We start from the raw sequence: 18,294 nt of genomic DNA, 5'->3' as shown, positions 1-18,294 counted from the left end.
GTGGTGTGTGTGGTTGTGTGTCTGGTGTGTGTGGTGGTGTGTGTGGTTGTGTGTCTGGTGTGTGTGGTTGTGTGTGGTTGTGTGTCTGTTGTGTGTGGTTGTGTGTGTTTGTGTGTCTGGTGTGTGTGGTGTGTGTGGTTGTGTGTGTGGTGTGTGTGGTTCTGTGTCTGGTGTGTGTCGTGGTGTGTGTGGTTGTGTGTCTGGTGTGTGTGGTGTGTGTGTGGTTGTGTGTGTGGTGTGTGTGGTTGTGTGTCTGGTGTGTGTGGTGTGTGTGGTGTGTGTGGTTGTGTGTGGTGTGTGTGGTTGTGTGTGTGGTGTGTGTGGTTGTGTGTGTGGTGTGTGTGGTGTGTGTGTGGTTGTGTGTCTGGTGTGTGTGGTGTGTGTGGTGGTGTGTGTGGTTCTGTGTCTGGTGTGTGTCGTGGTGTGTGTGGTTGTGTGTCTGGTGTGTGTGGTGTGTGTGTGGTTGTGTGTGTGGTGTGTGTGGTTCTGTGTCTGGTTTGTGTCGTGGTGTGTGTGGTTGTGTGTCTGGTGTGTGTGGTGTGTGTGTGGTTGTGTGTGTGGTGTGTGTGGTTGTGTGTCTGGTGTGTGTGGTGTGTGTGGTTGTGTGTGTTGTGTGTGTGGTGTGTGTGGTTGTGTGTGTGGTGTGTGTGGTGTGTGTGTGGTTGTGTGTCTGGTGTGTGTGGTTGTGTGTGTGGTGTGTGTGGTTGTGTGTGTGGTTTTGTGTGTGGTTGTGTGTCTGGTGTGTGTGGTTGTGTGTCTGGTGTGTGTGGTTGTGTGTCTGGTGTGTGTGGTTGTGTGTGTGGTGTGTGTGGTTGTGTGTGGTGTGTGTGGTTGTGTGTGTGGTGTGTGTGTGTGTGTGTGGTGTGTGTGTGTGTGTGTGTGTGTGTGGTGTGTGTGTGGTGTGTGTGGTTGTGTGTCTGGTGTGTGTGGTTGTGTGTCTGGTGTGTGTGGTTGTGTGTCTGGTGTGTGTGGTGTGTGTGTGTGTGTGTGTGGTGTGTGTGTGTGTGTGTGTGTGGTTGTGTGTGTGGTGTGTGTGGTTGTGTGTGTGGTGTGTGTGGTGTGTGTGTGTGTGTGTGTGTGTGTGTGGTGTGTGTGTGGTGTGTGTGTGTGTGTGTGTGGTTGTGTGTGTGGTGTGTGTGGTGTGTGTGGTTGTGTGTGTGTGTGTGTGGTTGTGTGTCTGGTGTGTGTGGTGTGTGTGTGTGGTGTGTGTGGTTGTGTGTGTGTGTGTGTGTGGTGTGTGTGTGGGTGTGTGTGGTTGTGTGTCTGGTGTGTGTGGTTGTGTGTCTGGTGTGTGTGGTGTGTGTGTGTGTGTGTGTGTGTGTGTGTGTGTGTGTGTGTGGTTGTGTGTCTGGTGTGTGTGGTGTGTGTGGTTGTGTGTGTGGTGTGTGTGGTTGTGTGTGTGGTGTGTGTGGTTGTGTGTGTGGTGTGTGTGGTTGTGTGTGTGTGTGTGTGTGGTGTGTGTGTGTGTGTGTGTGTGGTGTGTGTGTGGTGTGTGTGGTTGTGTGTGGTGTGTGTGTGTGTGTGTGTGGTTGTGTGTGTGTGTGTGTGTGTGGTGTGTGTGGTGTGTGTGTGTGGTGTGTGTGGTTGTGTGTGTGGCGTGTGTGGTTGTGTGTGTGTGTGTGTGCGATTGTGTGTCTGGTGTGTGTGGTGCGTGTGGTTGTGTGTGTGGTGTGTGTGGTTGTGTGTCTGGTGTGTGTGGTTGTGTGTCTGGTGTGTGTGGTTGTGTGTCTGGTGTGTGTGGTTGTGTGTGTGGTGTGTGTGGTTGTGTGTCTGGTGTGTGTGGTTGAGTGTCTGGTGTGTGTGGTGTGTCTGGTGTGTGTGGTTGTGTGTGTGGTTGTGTGTGTGGTGTGTGGTTGTGTGTGTGGTTGTGTGTGGTTGTGTGTCTGGTGTGTGTGGTGTGTGTGGTTGTGTGTGTGGTGTGTGTGGTTGTGTTTGTGGTGTGTGTGGTTGTGTGTGTGGCGTGTGTGGTTGTGTGTGGTGTGTGTGTGGTGTGTGTGGTTGTGTGTGTGGTGTGTGTGGTGTGTGGTTGTGTGTGTGGTGTGTGTGGTTGTGTGTGTGGTTGAGTGTGGTTGTGTGTTCAGTGTGTGTGGTGTGTGTGGTTGTGTGTGTGGTGTGTGTGGTTGTGTGTGTGGCGTGTGTGGTTGTGTGTGGTGTGTGTGGTTGTGTGTGTGGTGTGTGTGTGGTGTGTGTGGTTGTGTGTGTGGTGTGTGGTTGTGTGTGTGGCGTGTGTGGTTGTGTGTGGTGTGTGTCGTTGTGTTTGGTTGTGTGTGTGGTGTGTGTGTGTGGTGTGTTTGGTTGTGTGTGTGGTGTGTGTGGTTGTGTGTGTGGTGTGTGTGGTTGTACCCAGCGGTTCTAGGTCTGAGCGTTGTTGTGTCTGCTTGTGAAAGATTCCGAGATTTCAAGTGAGCTCCTGAATGTTGAAGAGGACACGTGTTCTGTTGTGAATATTTAATGATGTGTGAAAGTGAGCGCAAATACTCGGCGGGTCTGGGTATCTACGGACGACCACGCGAGAGAAGGGAAGGAGAGAGAGGAGGAGAGGAGGCAGATGAGAGATCAGAGGGAGAGAAGGGGTTAGGGAATGAGGGAGAGGGAGGGTTTACAAAAATAACAGGGATTTGTGATGGAAAGAGGAGGTGGAGGAGTGTACAGAGAGGGAGAGGAGAGGAGGTTTAGCTGAGAGAAGGGGGAAGGAATAAAGGGAGCAAAGATGAAATTTGACACAGAGAGAGGGGGATGATGGAGAGGGGGGAAGAGAAACAGCCTTGTCACTTGTCAGGAGGGTAAGCTGTTCCATCAGGCTGCAGTGAAAACAGGGCGGAGGAGAGAGACAACAGGAACAGAGGGAGAGGGGAAGAGAGAGGAGAGGTATATATTTATGTTTGTGATGCTACATTACCTCACTACTCAGCATCACGCATCAGAGATAGACAAATAATGAGGGAGGGAGGGAGGGAGGGAGGGAGGGAGGGAGGGAGGGAGGGAGGGAGGGAGGGAGGGAGGGAGAGCCGAAGGACAGACAGTGGAGGATAAAATATTGCCTAGTGTTGATGTGTGACAGTAGATGTTGTCTACTGTGCCCCATTGGATACATGATTGACTTTGGATAGGAACAGCATACCAAATGGAGGTGTCTGTGTATAAAGCTGTTCAGCGTCGTTAGGCTCTGGAGTGGGCTAAAAGCCCAGAGTCACAACGATGACATAGTCCTGAACATGACTGGAGTTACTGTTATAAGATGTTATAAGATATTGTATGGGACTGTCCTCAAAAGGGCTTGTTTTCGCAATCCTGAAATTCATGAACCTCCCTTATTGGCCTGATTGTAATAAAATGTCCACTGTGTGTTTCTGTGTGTCATTGTTATTCCTAGTGCAGCGCAGTGTTCATAATGTGTTTGTGATGAGAACAGTGGCAGGTCCTATCAGCCTAAAGAAACAGGAATGTGTTGACATACAGCAGGTAACTCTAAAGATAACTGTATTTGTCAGCCAAGTGGGAATAAAAGTTTCAGAAATGGACCTCGCTTCAAAACCCACAGAACTGAAGGTATCCCAGAGCTATTTAAAGGAAGGAAAACTGTTGTTAATGAAAAACTATTAATATGGTTGTATCTTAGTTACGGCTGGGTGGTGTAGCGACTGACTTGATTTCCTGGTGTCAGAGTTGAATAATGATGATTACTGCAGGGTGGTCTGAGACGACGGAGGAGGCGTGACAGAAATACAGATCACACTACAGCTAACTTAGGAAACTATAAACCAGAATAATAAATGCATGCTTTCTCACAACACGTATTGAATACTACATACCGTAGCCTTTCCTCGAAAAATGAACAGTTGATATTTTGATTGAATAGAATCGTCTATAGGGTCCTGTGTTCATTGACTTACAGTACAGTGTCACATTCCTACATTACCTCATTATGCGAATCCGGGATCAATCAGAATTCTGACACATTTCATAGGGAAATGGGACTTTTCTCAGAACAACCATTGATTGAGTTAGGGGTTAAAGGTCAGCCCATAAGACATTTGACAGAAATCAGGAAGACGTGTTGTCACGGCAACTGAGTGCCTGGTCAGCTGGGTCTCGTTTGGAGGTATTTGTGTGTGTGTCTGACAGAGCGGGAGAGAGAGAGAGAAAGAGATAGAGTTGGAGCGAAAAAAGGGCAGAGGGAGCGAAAGAGAGATGAGAGAAAGAGAGGTGGAGAGAGTGAGAGAGAGGGAGAGAGAGTGGGGGAGAAAAGGGGAGAGAGCAGGAGAGAGCAAGGGAGAGAGAGGGAGTGAGAGAGAGAGAGAGAGAGAGCGAGAGGGGGGCTGCTATTGAACAAGACTTATATGTAGTTCTGTGTACATGTGTGAATGTTTGTTTGGGTGGAAATAGGATGTCAGTAACAATGTCTTGCTGATTGCGGTGTAATTAGGTGGGAGGGTTAGGGGTTAATGGTCAGATGACTGACTCACCCCATAAGACATTTGACAGAAAGCAGGAAGACGTGTTGTCACGGAAACTGAGAGAGAGAGAGAGAGAGAGAGAGAGAGAGAGAGAGAGGGAGGAAGGGAGAGAGTGGGAGAGAGCAGGCACAAGCGGGAAAGAGCGAAAGAGGAAGAGAGATGGAGAGGGAGGGAGAGAGAGAGAGAGATAGAGGGAGAAAAAGTGGAAGAGAAAATGGGAGAGCGGGAAAGAGCGAGAGAGGGAGCGAGACGGAGTGAGAGAGAGCAAGAGAGAAAAGGGGAGAGAGAGAGAGAGGGAGCGAGCGAGCGAGAGAGAGAGAGAGGATGTCAGTAACAATATCTTGCTGATTGTATTGTGCTAAAGTTGCATCTGCAACGATTTGATTGTAAAACACTGATTCAAGTTGCTGAACTACTCTGTTCTTCTTTCCCACCAGTTTAGCAGAGGGGAGATGGGATCCTGTCTCTAACTGAGTACTTCATCCCTCCATTCAACTGTTCTTCTCCTCATCCCTCCATCCTGTCCTGTCCTGGTCTGGTGTGGTCCGGTGTGGTCTGGTGTGGTCCGGTGTGGTCTGGTGTGCAGCCTGAGGGAGCTGTGGTTCTGATGAGAGCTCTGGAAGGTAAAGCCAGAGAGAGGAGCACAGAGGACCCGCTATGGCCAGCGGTACGTACTTTAATACTGGCTACTACACCTTCCCTAATATGTTAACTATAGCTCTGGTCTCTTCTCCTTCCTCCTCTAACCTTCTTGTTTCTCCTGTCCCTTGTAGCAGCAGACGGTGTAGGGAGCCTGGGGAGCCTGGGGGTGGAGCATCACCTCAGTGTCCATGACCACATGGTGAATGACCACGGAGCCTGGGCCACCGCCATGAACAACCTGGGCATTGTACCCATGAGCCTCAGAGGGCAGCAACTGGTCTCAGGTAAGGCATTGGCAGACCTCCTTCTCACCCCTTCTCACCCTCCTCCACTTTATCCCCCTCTCCTCTGCTTAGAAATTCTTCAGTCAAATGTTTCAATATTGTCGAGACCATAAGGAAGGAAAGAGTCCCCATGGACTAGGTTTGGAAACGTATGAGAAGATCGTAAAGGCATCAGGTGAACTTTGCACTTCCATCAAGAGTCCCATTATTCCTATGATGGCATCCTACTCCTCCATCACCTCCACAGCTCCACCCACAGGGCAGGCCAGTCAATGATTACCATAGAACTAGAATAGATAGATACTGTATATCCCTGTGGCTGGGAAACCAGGCTACAGCATGCTATACCAAACCAGCTCTGCCAATCCCTTTACTGGGCAGCAGAGTCGTTATTCTATGTTAAACTGTGTTCTAGTCTATTTGCTGGGGGATAGTTTGAGGAGGTAAGTATGCTGAGATAGAAGACATCGTCCAGGTGCATACAATCCCCTTTGTTTTCTTATAATAATACAATATTCAGATTTATACAAGGAAGAACTAAGAAGATATGACCTAAGATTCGGTATATATTACAAGTCAAATCCCACAGACTACCATTGTCTTCTGACAATCATCATCGATAATCACATTTCCCAAATTCCGTACTCAATTCCTCAGCACTTGCCCACTGTAGGACTGTTGTACTTGTTGTGTCCCCATCAGCAGCTAGATAACAAGGGGATTATCTAGACATTGTTCCCTCCCTGCAGAGTGGCTGACTGAGGATAGGAACAATACACTGAAACCTCTGGTCTCTTCTCTAATGGCCCGACTACATGTCTGTCTCTACTCTGATTGCTAATGGTGTGTGTGTGTGTGTGTGTGTGTGTGTGTGTGTGTGTGTGTGTGTGTGTGTGTGTGTGTGTGTGTGTGTGTGTGTGTGTGTGTGTGTGTGTGTGTGTGTGTGTGTGTGTGTGTGTGTGTGCGTCCTATTATAATTACCATTATGACAGTGTAGTCACCGAGGATAGAGGGAAATCCGGCTGATTAAAATTCATGAACAGATTTCAGATCATGCATATTTATGGAGGTTGAGATGGAAGGCTCTGTCATTTGAATTGTATATTTTGAGTTCATTTCATTTGGAGCTGTCTGGGAAATCAGTCCTGACTGAGCTTCTGGATGATTAGCTAAGCTTCTCGCTAGGAGACTTTGCTTAATAGATTCTTGTTGGAAAAAATGCCTCGGGTCCTTTGCACTGGATGACATTTTGGCCTATATATATATATATATATATATATATATATACATACATACATACATACATACATACATACATACACACACACACACACACACACACACACACACACACACACACACACACACACACACACACACACACACACACAGAGAGAGAGGGTTTGGGTACTTCAAAGAGGACCCAGTCACACTCAGGCCTTAGAGAAAGAACAGATTCTTCTCGACCAATAACATTAATGTTATTATTTTTATAAAGTGGACAGGACTGGAAAGACAGTCACACACACACTGTGAGAACTAGCCGAGTGAGGTTCTTCCAGACCAATAAGACTTTTATAACGGCTAAGGAGGACAGGGCTGGAAAACACTCAGCTTTAAAATGTCCCCAACATCTGGTTGTAATAAATATGTATGTTTTGTTCTGTCTCCTCTTATGTTATTCAAGTATATAACACAAGAAACCACTCTATGGACTATTATATGAAACGTATGTAATACTATACATGTCTAACATATAGTCTGGGCCTCTGTCATGATCCCTGGTGAGTCTGCGGTTAAAGTTTAACCACACTGATCTCACTGGTTTGGTATTTTCAGTTATGGATTTATATTAAAAATGGTAAGCTCCTCCAAATGTACAGGTGCTCTACCGTTTTATTTGGACTTCATTTCAACTTGTTTCATGAAATCCATTAGGTTTCTATCAGGATTCTCAGTGATCAGTCCCTATATATAGCAGCTTCCCTGCGCTCTGAGGTGTCATTGTGAGAGCTGCATTGTGAAGTTCATTAAATAAGCACACAGGGAGGTTTGGAAGCTGAGTTTGTGTAAACCCTGAACAACTGAATACATGGATTTAACTCCGGAAAGCTGAGTTGTTTGGATAAATATATTGTAATATGAAGCCGTGCCTTCAGAAAGTATTCACACCCTTTGACTTTTTCCACATTTTGTAGCATTACAAAGTGGGATTCAAATGGATTTAATACATTTTTTTTGCCATCGATCTACACAAAATGCTAATATCTAAGTGGAAGAAAAATTCTAACATTTGTCAAAAAATCTATGAAAAATAAAACAGTAATATATCTTCAATATATTGGAGGCTGAAAAGATTTAGCATGGGCCCTCAGATCCTCAAAAAGTTCTACAGCTGCACCATTGAGAGCATCTTGACTGGCTACATCACCGCTGGTTATGGCAGCTGCTTGGCATCCGACCGAAAGGCGCTACAGAGGGTACATCACTGGAGCTGAGCTCCCTGATATCCAGGACCTCTATACCAGGCGGTGTCAGAGGAAGGCCCTAAACATTTTCAAAGACTCCAGCCACCCAAGTCATAGACTATGTTTCCATTAACTTGTGCAGTGATTTTTGGAAGACATTTAGAAAGTTCACATAGAAAATAGGTGCATCAATTTCAGTTTAGGGTGCATTTCCATGTAACTATTGTGTGTCGATCAAAACAGCTGGACGTAATGATGTCACACCCCAACAAAAACGTTTCTGAAAAAACCTACAGTGTCTAATAAAAATGTAGTGGTTGAAGTGTTTCCATTACCCATTTAGGTAAATTACGCATTAATAAATTGGCAACACCTATCTGTTTCATGTCTCAGGTAGCCTGCGAAAACCAGTATGGATAGAATGCAATAATTTACACATATGTGCCAACGTATCGCCACAGTTTGTGCCATGGTAAAACTTGCACTCCAGTAAATCTGAAATAATTGGAAGTGAAACTTGCCAGCCAACCAGAAAAGCAAGGCGAAGCAATTGAGGCATTTGGTTGGGAGCGTTGGGTTGGTGGCTGAGAGGTGGCTGGTTCGGGTCCACGATTCCACTCGGTGGGGGATCTGTCGATGTGCTCTTGGGCGGGGAGCTTGACCCTGGTTGCTCCTGTGGGTCGCTCTGGATGAGATCTTCTGCTAGATGACTGGAATGTGATTGTCACAGCTGTCAGAAGGAGCGGACCAAGATGCAACGTTTTCGTAGTTCCACATATTTATTTAACCTCTCTAAGGTAGGTGGGACGAAATCGTCCCGCACTATTCAACAGCCAGTGACACATCAGAGCGCCAAATTTAAAACCACAAAATGTCATAATTCAAAGTTCTCAAACATAGGACTATTTTACACCATTTGAAAGACAAGACTCTCGTTAATCTAACCACATTGTCCGATTTCAAAAAGGCTTTACAGCGAAAGCCAAACATTAGATTATGTTAGGAGAGTACATAGCCAGAAATAACCACACAGCCATTTTTCAAGCAAGCATATATGTCACTAAAAACAAAAACACAGCTAAATGCAGCACTAACCTTTGATGATCTTCATCAGATGACACTCCTAGGACATTATGTTATACAATACATGTATGTTTTAATTCAATCAAGTTCATATTTATATAAAAAAACAGCTTTATACATTAGCATGTGATGTTCAGAACTAGCAACTAGCATACACATCACAAACTTCCGGTGAATTTACTTAATTACTCAGCATAAAACGTTCACAAAATACATAACAATTATTTTAAGAATTATAGATACAGAACTCTTTTATGCAATCGCGGTGTCAGATTTTAAAATAGCTTTTCGGCGAAAGCACATTTTGCAATATTCTGAGTAGATAGCCCGGCCATCACGGCTAGCTAATTTGACACCCACCAAGTTTGGCCCTCACCAAACTCAGATTTACTATAAGAAAAATGATGTTGATGTTGGGCGATGTTGTATTCATTCAAAGACTGAAAGAACAAAATGGAGAATTCACATGAACGCGCATCTCCAGTGTCACTGTCCTTAGCCTGACCAGTAACAAACAGAGCTGCTGTACTTAACCCAGAGACTGCAGACATCTCATTACACTTTCTGGCGCCTTCTGAGAGCCAATGGAAGCCTTAGAAAATGTCACGTTACAGCACAGATGCTGTATTTTCGAGAGGCTAAAGAAGGACAATAAATTGTCAGACAGGGCACTTCCTGTATGGAATCTTCTCAGGTTTTGGCCTGCCATATGAGTTATGTTATACTCACAGACACCATTCAAACAGTTTTAGAAACTTTAGGGTGTTTTCTATCCAAATCTACTATATGGGGGGGGGCACAAGGGGAGTTGGGCAGAGTCAGGATGGAATCCTGAGACAACTTCCCGTGCTTACTGTGGGGAGCAAGTGATGGAGCAGACACCGTACTGTGTCGTCAGGGCGCATTCAAAGGCCGGTGCGAACTGTGCCCGCACCCCGCAGTTATTGAGCGGAGTTGAGCATCCAGCCAGGGCGGGTTGTGCAGGCCATGCGCTCCAGAGCTCCAGTGCGCCTCCAAGACCCAGTGTACCCTGTGCCTGCTCCACGCACTCTTCCTCCAGTGCGCCACCATAGCCCAGTACGTCCTGTTCCTGCTCCCTGCACTAGCCCGAAGGTGCGTGTTACTAGCCTGGTGCCTCCTATGCCAGTCCCACGTAGCAGACCTCCAGTGCGCCTCCAAGGCCCAGTGTTCCCTGTGCCTGCTCCGCGCACTCTCCCTCCAGTGCGCCACCATAGCCCGGTAAGGCCGATGCCTGCTTTGAACACGCGGTCCGCAGTGCGTCTCCCTAGTCTGGTGAGACCAGTTCCAGCACCCCGTAGGAAGCCTCTAGTGATGGTCAATGGTCCGACGTCTCCAGCGATAATCCATGGCATGAGGCCTCCAGTGATGATCCATGGCCCAGAGCCTGTAGTGTTAATCCATGGCACGAAGCCTCCAGTGATGATCCATGGCCCGGAGCCTGTAGGGATGATCCAAGGCACGAAGCCTCATTTGATGATTCATGGCCCGGAGCCTCCAATGATGATCCATGGCACAAAGCCTCCAGTGATTATCCATGACGAGGAACCAGTAGTGATGATCCATGGCACAGAGCCTGCAGCGAAGGTCCCCAGTCCGGAACCTACAGAGACGGCTCTTCAGTCCGGAGCCTCCAGTGACGCTCTTCAGTCCGGAGCCTCTAGTGACGCTTCTCAGCCTGGAGCCTCCAGCGACGCCTCCCAGTCCGGAGCCTCCAGCGGCGGTCTGCAGCCCCGGTGGGTGATTCTGTCACAGCTGTTAGAAGGAGCGGACCAAGATGCAGCGTTTTCGTAGTTCCACATATTTATTTAACCAGTGAAACCGAATGCAACAATTAAACACTTCAAAATATACACAAAACAACAACCGTGATGCAGGAGGATCAAATACACTCACAACGAATAATCACCCACAAACACATGTGAAACAAACATCAACTAAAATAGGTCCTCCAATTAGAGACAACGACAACCTGCTGCCTCTAATTGGAGGTCATGCCACACAACACCAACATAGAAATGCAAAACTAGAAACTGAACATAGACATACAAAAACAGACAAACACCCCCTGTCACGCCCTGACCAACTCTACCACAGAAAATAACCACTCACTATGGTCAGGACGTGACAGTGATGTAAATGTTGAGCGGCTTCACTGCAGGTAGATTGTGTTTTAAAATTCCATAAAAATAAATCAGGCATTCATGAAAGTCAGCACAATCCTTGTCCTGCAAAGAAACCTATTTTTTATAGTTGAATTTTTTTATTTTGCAGCAGTAGTCCTAGGCGTTTAGAATGAAATGTGGATTGGAGCTTTATAGTTACGCTGTGACATCACGTGCCCCACCTACCTTCAAAATGATTCTGCAATCATTATTTATTAGAAAAACACGATTCCATAATAATTTGTCACAATAAAGAAAGAAAGTGTGTGTGTATGTCTGTGTGTCTGTGTGTGTGCGTCTCCGCGTTCGTGTGTGTGTGTATGTGTGTGGGAATCCTAAAAGGATGCCTCTATCTTTGTAGTGACTGGGTGTATTGATACACCATCCAAAGTGTAATTAATAACTCCACCATACTCAAAGGGATATTCAATGTCTGCTTTTTTTTACCCATCTATCAATAGGTGCCCTTCTTTGCGAGGCATTGGAAAATCTCCCTGGTCTTTGTGGTTGAATCTGTGTTTGAAATTCACTGCTCGACTGAGGGACCACACAGATAATTGTCTGTGTGGTACATGTTAAACTCTACTTTTGCACACAGAGCGAGTCCATGCAAATTATTATGTGACTTGTTAAGCAAATGTATACTCCTGCACTTATTTTGGCTTGCCATAACAAAGGGGTTGAATACTTATTGACACAAGACATTTCAGCTTTTAATTTTGTATAAATTTGTAACAGCTTCAGAAAACATAACTCCACTTTGATATTATGGGCTATTATGTGTAGGTCAGTGACAAAATTCAGGCTGTAACACAACAACATGTGGAATAAATCAAGGGGTGTGAACACTTTCTGAAGGCACTGTAGGACTGTTATTACACTGGGGGAAAAAGATCACTGCATTGAGTGTACTAGATTTTGTACTTTCTTGAGTGTGACTGGAAAGTCAAGGCAGAGTTTGACTGGCTGATTTGATTGGTTTCACCCTATCCAACCCTCTCAGATCTGGGATTACATGAGGAAAAGAAGGAAGGAAAGAACCAGACCGGTGGTTCCATTGGGTCAGTACTGTACTGTACAGTCCTTCTCCTCAATCAGCTAAGAGACAGCAGGGCTGGACGGCTGGATTGGATCCTCCTAAGAGCCAAGGGAAAGACAGATTAATACTGATATCTTCCTGGAGCACAGAACTCAGGTTCAACAGAGAGATGGAGAGATCTGGAATGACAACGAGAGAGGGAAAGAGACACTCGGGGACTGTTCAGAGACTGGGGGAGAGAGAGGTAAGGGAAAAATAAGAGAGTGAGAGAGAAGAGGAGGAGAAAGCTAATGGGGGTTACAGAGTGTGTGTGATGGATGACATCTCACCTTCACGGTAATTAAGAGCAGCTGTTTCCTGAGGGGAGATCCAGAGCCTAGCAAACCCAGTGGCCGCTCACACAAACCTGCTGAGGGGAGAGAACAGAGGGAGGGAGGGAGGGAGGGAGGGAGGGAGGGAGGGAGGGAGGGAGGGAGGGAGGGAGGGAGGAAAGGAAAAGAGCGAGAGAGAGAAATTAAATGATGACAAAAACAAAGTGTGAACTCTCTCCCCCTGGCAGACGTTACCAGAGCGTGGCCGGGGCCAGGGAGGAAAACTAACAGCCTTGAATTATTTTCACCGGGAGGGGAAAAGAAAGAGAGGAAAAGAGAAACAGCATTAGTTGATGATGAATGTGGGGAGAGGATACATATCATTTACCTTTTAGGATTACACAGAGAACACTTGAATGAGACTTCCACAGATCTACACAATCTCAGATTACACATGATTGCGACTCGGGAGATTTATGGGCGATAATCTTCCAGATTTATTTTCTCTGTCTTTTCTCTCTCCAGCCTCAAGGACTTGCAGCTTCTCTTAAAAACTCCTTCTCTGTAATAAAACACACTTGACTTATTCACAGCGCCAGACACTTTCTCTTCGAGGCTTTGCCAGATACAGCCAGTATAGAAACAGGACTTATTTGCTTTGCAGCCTCTTTAGAACAGCAAATACTGCAGTGTAGGGACTTATGTTGAGCACTGGAATCTTTCTGACAGCATCACATAGAATCATTCTCACTCCTACGCACACTATTTACACTCACCTTCTGCTGACAAACTTAAATCTGCAGTGAGGACTTGATTGATGATTTCATAGATATGAAGATGCGATTCTACATTTGTATATTTATATCTGTATCCATGACTATCTGTATCCTCACAGTAGCGACAGGCTTGTGTGACAGCTGCAGTCAGATTGGTTTCTACTCTAATGTAGATCAGTGTCTGTTCTCTCTCTAAGACCTACCACTCTCATCTTGTTGTGTTCTGAAGATATGAATAGGTTGTGTCCATCTATCGCTCTCTGCTCTATGTCTGTCTCTGTCTCTGTCTCTCTCCTCCAGATTCTACCTATATCCAGGCTTTGACCAAGGGCTGGGTCTCATTGTACGTCTTTTCTTCTCCCTCCCCCTCCTCTCCTTTCCTCCAGGCTAACTTTCCTTCTCCTCTCTCTCTCCTCCAGATTCTCTCTGTATCCAGGGCTTTGACCCAGGTTTGGGTCTCCTAGCTCCCATCAACCCCATGATTGCAGGTATCAGCCTGGTCCCTCCTCCCCCTGGTCCCCCTGAGATGCCCATCATCAAGGAGATCATCCACTGTCAGAGCTGCACCCTGTTCCCTCAGAACCCCAGTAAGACTCACACACGCACACACACACACACACACACACACACACACACACACACACACACACACACACACACACACACACACACACACACACACACACACACACACACGCACACACACACACACGGACACAGGGGCGCACACACACACGGGCGCACACAGACACGGACGCACACAGACCCGGACGAACACACTCTTGCATGCTTTTCTAAATGAGTATAAATGCATTCATAAATTGACTGTCCGTAATATGGTCACAAGAATTGCCATTAGATGTGACCTGAGCATGTATGATGTTCCAGACCTGCCTCCTCCGTCAACACGGGAGCGGCCCCCAGGGTGTAAGACGGTGTTTGTGGGGGGTCTGCCGGAGAATGCCAGCGAGGAGATCATCAGGGAGGTGTTTGATCAGTGTGGTGAGATCATCGCTATCAGGAAGAGCAAGAAGAACTTCTGTCACATCCGCTTCAGTGAGGAGTTCATGGTGGACAAGTCCCTCTACCTCTCTGGTCAGTACTATACAATACCAATACTATATCTATACATACAACTTATATACAATGCTGTCTAACTCTCTGGTCAGTACTATACTATACCAATACTATATCTATACATACAACTTATATACAATGCTGTCTAACTCTCTGGTCAGTACTATACTATACCAATACTATATCTATACATACAACTTATATACAATGCTGTCTAACTCTCTGGTCAGTACTATACTATACCAATACTATATCTATACACACAACTTATATACAATGCTGTATAACTCTCTGGTCAGTACTATACTATACCAATGCTATATCTATACACACAACTTATATACAATGCTGTCTACCTCTCTGGTCAGTACTATACCAATACTATATCTACACACACAACTTATATACAATGCTGTCTACCTCTCTGGTCAGTACTATATTATACCAATACTATATCTATACACACAACTTATATGCAATGCTGTCTACCTCTCCGGTCAATACTATACTATACTTGACTTTACAATACTACTGTATACTTTACTATACTATACTTTACTTTAATATACTACTGTATACTTTACTATACTATACTTTACTATACTTTACTATACTATACTATACTATGCTACTGTATGCTTTACTTTACTATGCTATACTGCACTTTAGTATTGTATACTATACTATACCATGCAAATGCTATACTATACACACAACATATAGACACAATCCTCTACCTCTCTGGTCAGTGGTCAGCATAACTATTGTATATGTTTGCAGCAGTATTTAATAGAGTATGTATTAACATTATGAACACTGTAGAGGAGTTAAAACAGCGACCTTGTGTCCTGAGGTTTGACACTTAAAGCAGAAGAGAGAAATCAAATGATGACTGTAGCTATGCAGGCTGGAGGTGAAAGAAATATACTGTAGCTATGCAGGCTGGAGGAGAAAGAAATATACTGTAGCTATGCAGGCTGGAGATGAAAGAAATATACTGTAGCTATGCAGGCTGGAGGAGAAAGAAATATACTGTAGCTATGCAGGCTGGAGATGAAAGAAATAGACTGTAGCTATGCAGGCTGGATGTTAAAGTAATATACTGTAGCTATGCAGGCTGGAGATTAAAGTAATAGACTGTAGCTATGCAGGCTGGAGGTGAAAGAAATATACTGTAGCTATGCAGGCTGGAGGAGAAAGAAATATACTGTAGCTATGCAGGCTGGAGGAGAAAGAAATATACTGTAGCTATGCAGGCTGGAGGTGAAAGAAATAGACTGTAGCTATGCAGGCTGGAGGTGAAAGAAATATACTGTAGCTATGCAGGCTGGAGGAGAAAGAAATAGACTGTAGCTATGCAGGCTGGAGATTAAAGTAATAGACTGTAGCTATGCAGGCTGGAGGAGAAAGAAATATACTGTAGCTATGCAGGCTGGAGGTGAAAGAAATAGACTGTAGCTATGCAGGCTGGAGATTAAAGTAATAGACTGTAGCTATGCAGGCTGGAGGAGAAAGAAATATACTGTAGCTATGCAGGCTGGAGGTGAAAGAAATAGACTGTAGCTATGCAGGCTGGAGGTGAAAGAAATATACTGTAGCTATGCAGGCTGGAGGAGAAAGAAATAGACTGTAGCTATGCAGGCTGGAGATTAAAGTAATAGACTGTAGCTATGCAGGCTGGAGGAGAAAGAAATATACTGTAGCTATGCAGGCTGGAGGTGAAAGAAATAGACTGTAGCTATGCAGGCTGGAGATTAAAGTAATAGACTGTAGCTATGCAGGCTGGAGGAGAAAGAAATATACTGTAGCTATGCAGGCTGGAGGTGAAAGAAATAGACTGTAGCTATGCAGGCTGGAGGAGAAAGAAATAGACTGTAGCTATGCAGGCTGGAGGTGAAAGAAATAGACTGTAGCTATGCAGGCTGGAGGTTAAAGAAATAGACTGTAGCTATGTAGGCTGGAGGAGAAAGAAATAGACTGTAGCTATGCAGGCTGGATGTTAAAGTAATATACTGTAGCTATGCAGGCTGGAGGTGAAAGAAATAGACTGTAGCTATGCAGGCTGGATGTTAAAGTAATATACTGTAGCTATGCAGGCTGGAGGTGAAAGAAATAGACTGTAGCTATGCAGGCTGGATGTTAAAATAATATACTGTAGCTATGCAGGCTGGAGATGTGAATATGGATGAGGAGGACTAGAGAATATTTTAACATTATGAATAGTTGAAAATGTAGAGTGGTGGTCTTTGTGGTAGTACGTGGTGTAGAGAATGTAGGCATTTGTAATACTGTATACTTTGATTGTATTTGACTGTATGAGTTCACATGACTGTATACACAATTTGTGTGCTGTGTGTTTGTCTGTGTGTTGAATGTATCTGTATGGTTGTGTTTGGTGTATCTGACTGCTACCTGCCATGTTTCCCCAGGCTACCGGATGCGCATCGGCTCCAGTACAGATAAGAAGGACTCAGGGAGGATGCACGTGGACTTTGCTCAGGCCAGAGACGACCTGTATGAGTGGGAATGTCAACAGAGGCTGCTGGCCAGGGAGGAACGACACCGACGCAAGATCCACGAAGACTTCCTCCGTCCGCCCTCGCCACCTCCCATCATGCACTTCTCCGAGCATGAGGCGGGACAGCTGGCGGAGAGATTGAAAGGTGAGTGGACCAATGAGCATGATGTGTGTGTGTGTGTCACCCCCACCCTCTAGCACTATGTCCAGCTGTGCCTCTAGCAGCTGCCCCCCCCCGCTGTGTGTGTGCTGCAGGTGGGCCATGGTGGTGTATAAATGTGTGTAAAGGTTCGAGCTGCACACTGTTTTACAGACCCCATCCTAATTTACAGTATAGGAATAATCTATAATGTACTTTCTCATGAATATTGTTTTTGTATCATTTAGAGCAATGTACCATTCCTCTGTCATGTCAAATTGATATTAAGAAATGTCTGACATAAGTAAATATGAAAATGGTTAGATTAGAAAAATAAACTTTTGATTTCTCATTTCTCCCATCATCTAAATGAGTTATTGATCTAAACCACTGTCTGCTAGAACTGTCTGACACACTACACATCCTCTCTCTGCACAAGAAATATAGTCATGGTTATCATTTTCCTTCCTTATGACACCCTCAACACTGTTATTAGAACCTTCCCAGTAGCATTACATTAATATGTGGATCTGAAAACCTTCCTGGACAGAGAGCTAGTGTTATGACATCTGATAGGACAGTTTGACTCTGTTGCCCTCTCTATCTCATCAGCCATCAGTCAGCTCCCAACCCCCCCGCTGTCTCCCCACATGGTGCATCCCGGCTGCATCCCGCCTGCTCTCTCTCTCTCTGCTGAAGAAGCCCAAAGGGCATCAGACACTGCATCTCCAATACAGCTCAATATGAAGAGAGAGAGAGGCAGAGAGAGAGAGAGAGAGGCAGAGAGAGAGAGATAGAGAGAGAGAGAGAGAGAGAGAGAGAGAGAGAGAGAGAGAGAGAGAGAGTGCTGACATGAAACTAACTGCATCACAACACCTCATCAAAATTCCGTCCTCTCTCTCTCCATCTCTCCCTTTCCTTTTCCTAAGGCAGTAAGAAGAGACATGTCACATTAACTATTGGAGAAGTCACATTGATACAAGCAGAGAGAGTCTTTTCGTCTATCATCTCTCAATGAAGCGTATGATAATGTAATGGGTCACGGCTGGGAGATGTCATGCTCCCCTTATTGGACACCCCTCCCTTCCCTTCATCACATTCCCTGGAGCTCCGAATTCCTAGATTTCTTCATCACGCTGGTGGGAAATGTGTGTCGTCCTGTCTCCTCATTCCCATCGCTGATGCTTTATTTCTTTTCCAATTCTGTGCTTTCCTGCTCATACTGCTTCTCTCTTTCTCTCTCTCTGTGCGATCCTCCATGTCTCCCTGTTCCACTGTCTCTGCTCTCTGTTCAGAGTGGTGTTTCAAAGTGTTCTG

The 18,294-nt window shown here is 45.5% G+C and overlaps 1 protein-coding gene across 3 annotated transcripts in view; it reads left to right on the top strand.

The window, feature by feature from the left end:
• Nucleotides 1-18,294, top strand: part of enox1 (ecto-NOX disulfide-thiol exchanger 1) — a 128,104-nt gene that overhangs the window by 89,620 nt on the left and 20,190 nt on the right. For 2 of the 3 annotated variants that reach the window (XM_045707661.1, XM_045707659.1), the window contains exons 2-6: nt 4,895-5,124; nt 5,231-5,383; nt 13,663-13,830; nt 14,132-14,338; nt 16,750-16,983. In XM_045707661.1, coding sequence (XP_045563617.1) covers nt 5,115-5,124; nt 5,231-5,383; nt 13,663-13,830; nt 14,132-14,338; nt 16,750-16,983 — 772 coding nt within the window. In that variant the 5' untranslated portion in view covers nt 4,895-5,114. The remainder of the gene's footprint in view (nt 1-4,894; nt 5,125-5,230; nt 5,384-13,662; nt 13,831-14,131; nt 14,339-16,749; nt 16,984-18,294) is intronic. The other variant, XM_045707660.1, reaches the window with a different exon arrangement.

Source organism: Salmo salar, chromosome ssa25, assembly GCF_905237065.1.
Source record: "Salmo salar chromosome ssa25, Ssal_v3.1, whole genome shotgun sequence".
NCBI lineage: Eukaryota > Metazoa > Chordata > Actinopteri > Salmoniformes > Salmonidae > Salmo > Salmo salar.
This window is presented reverse-complemented; position numbering and strand designations above follow the sequence as displayed.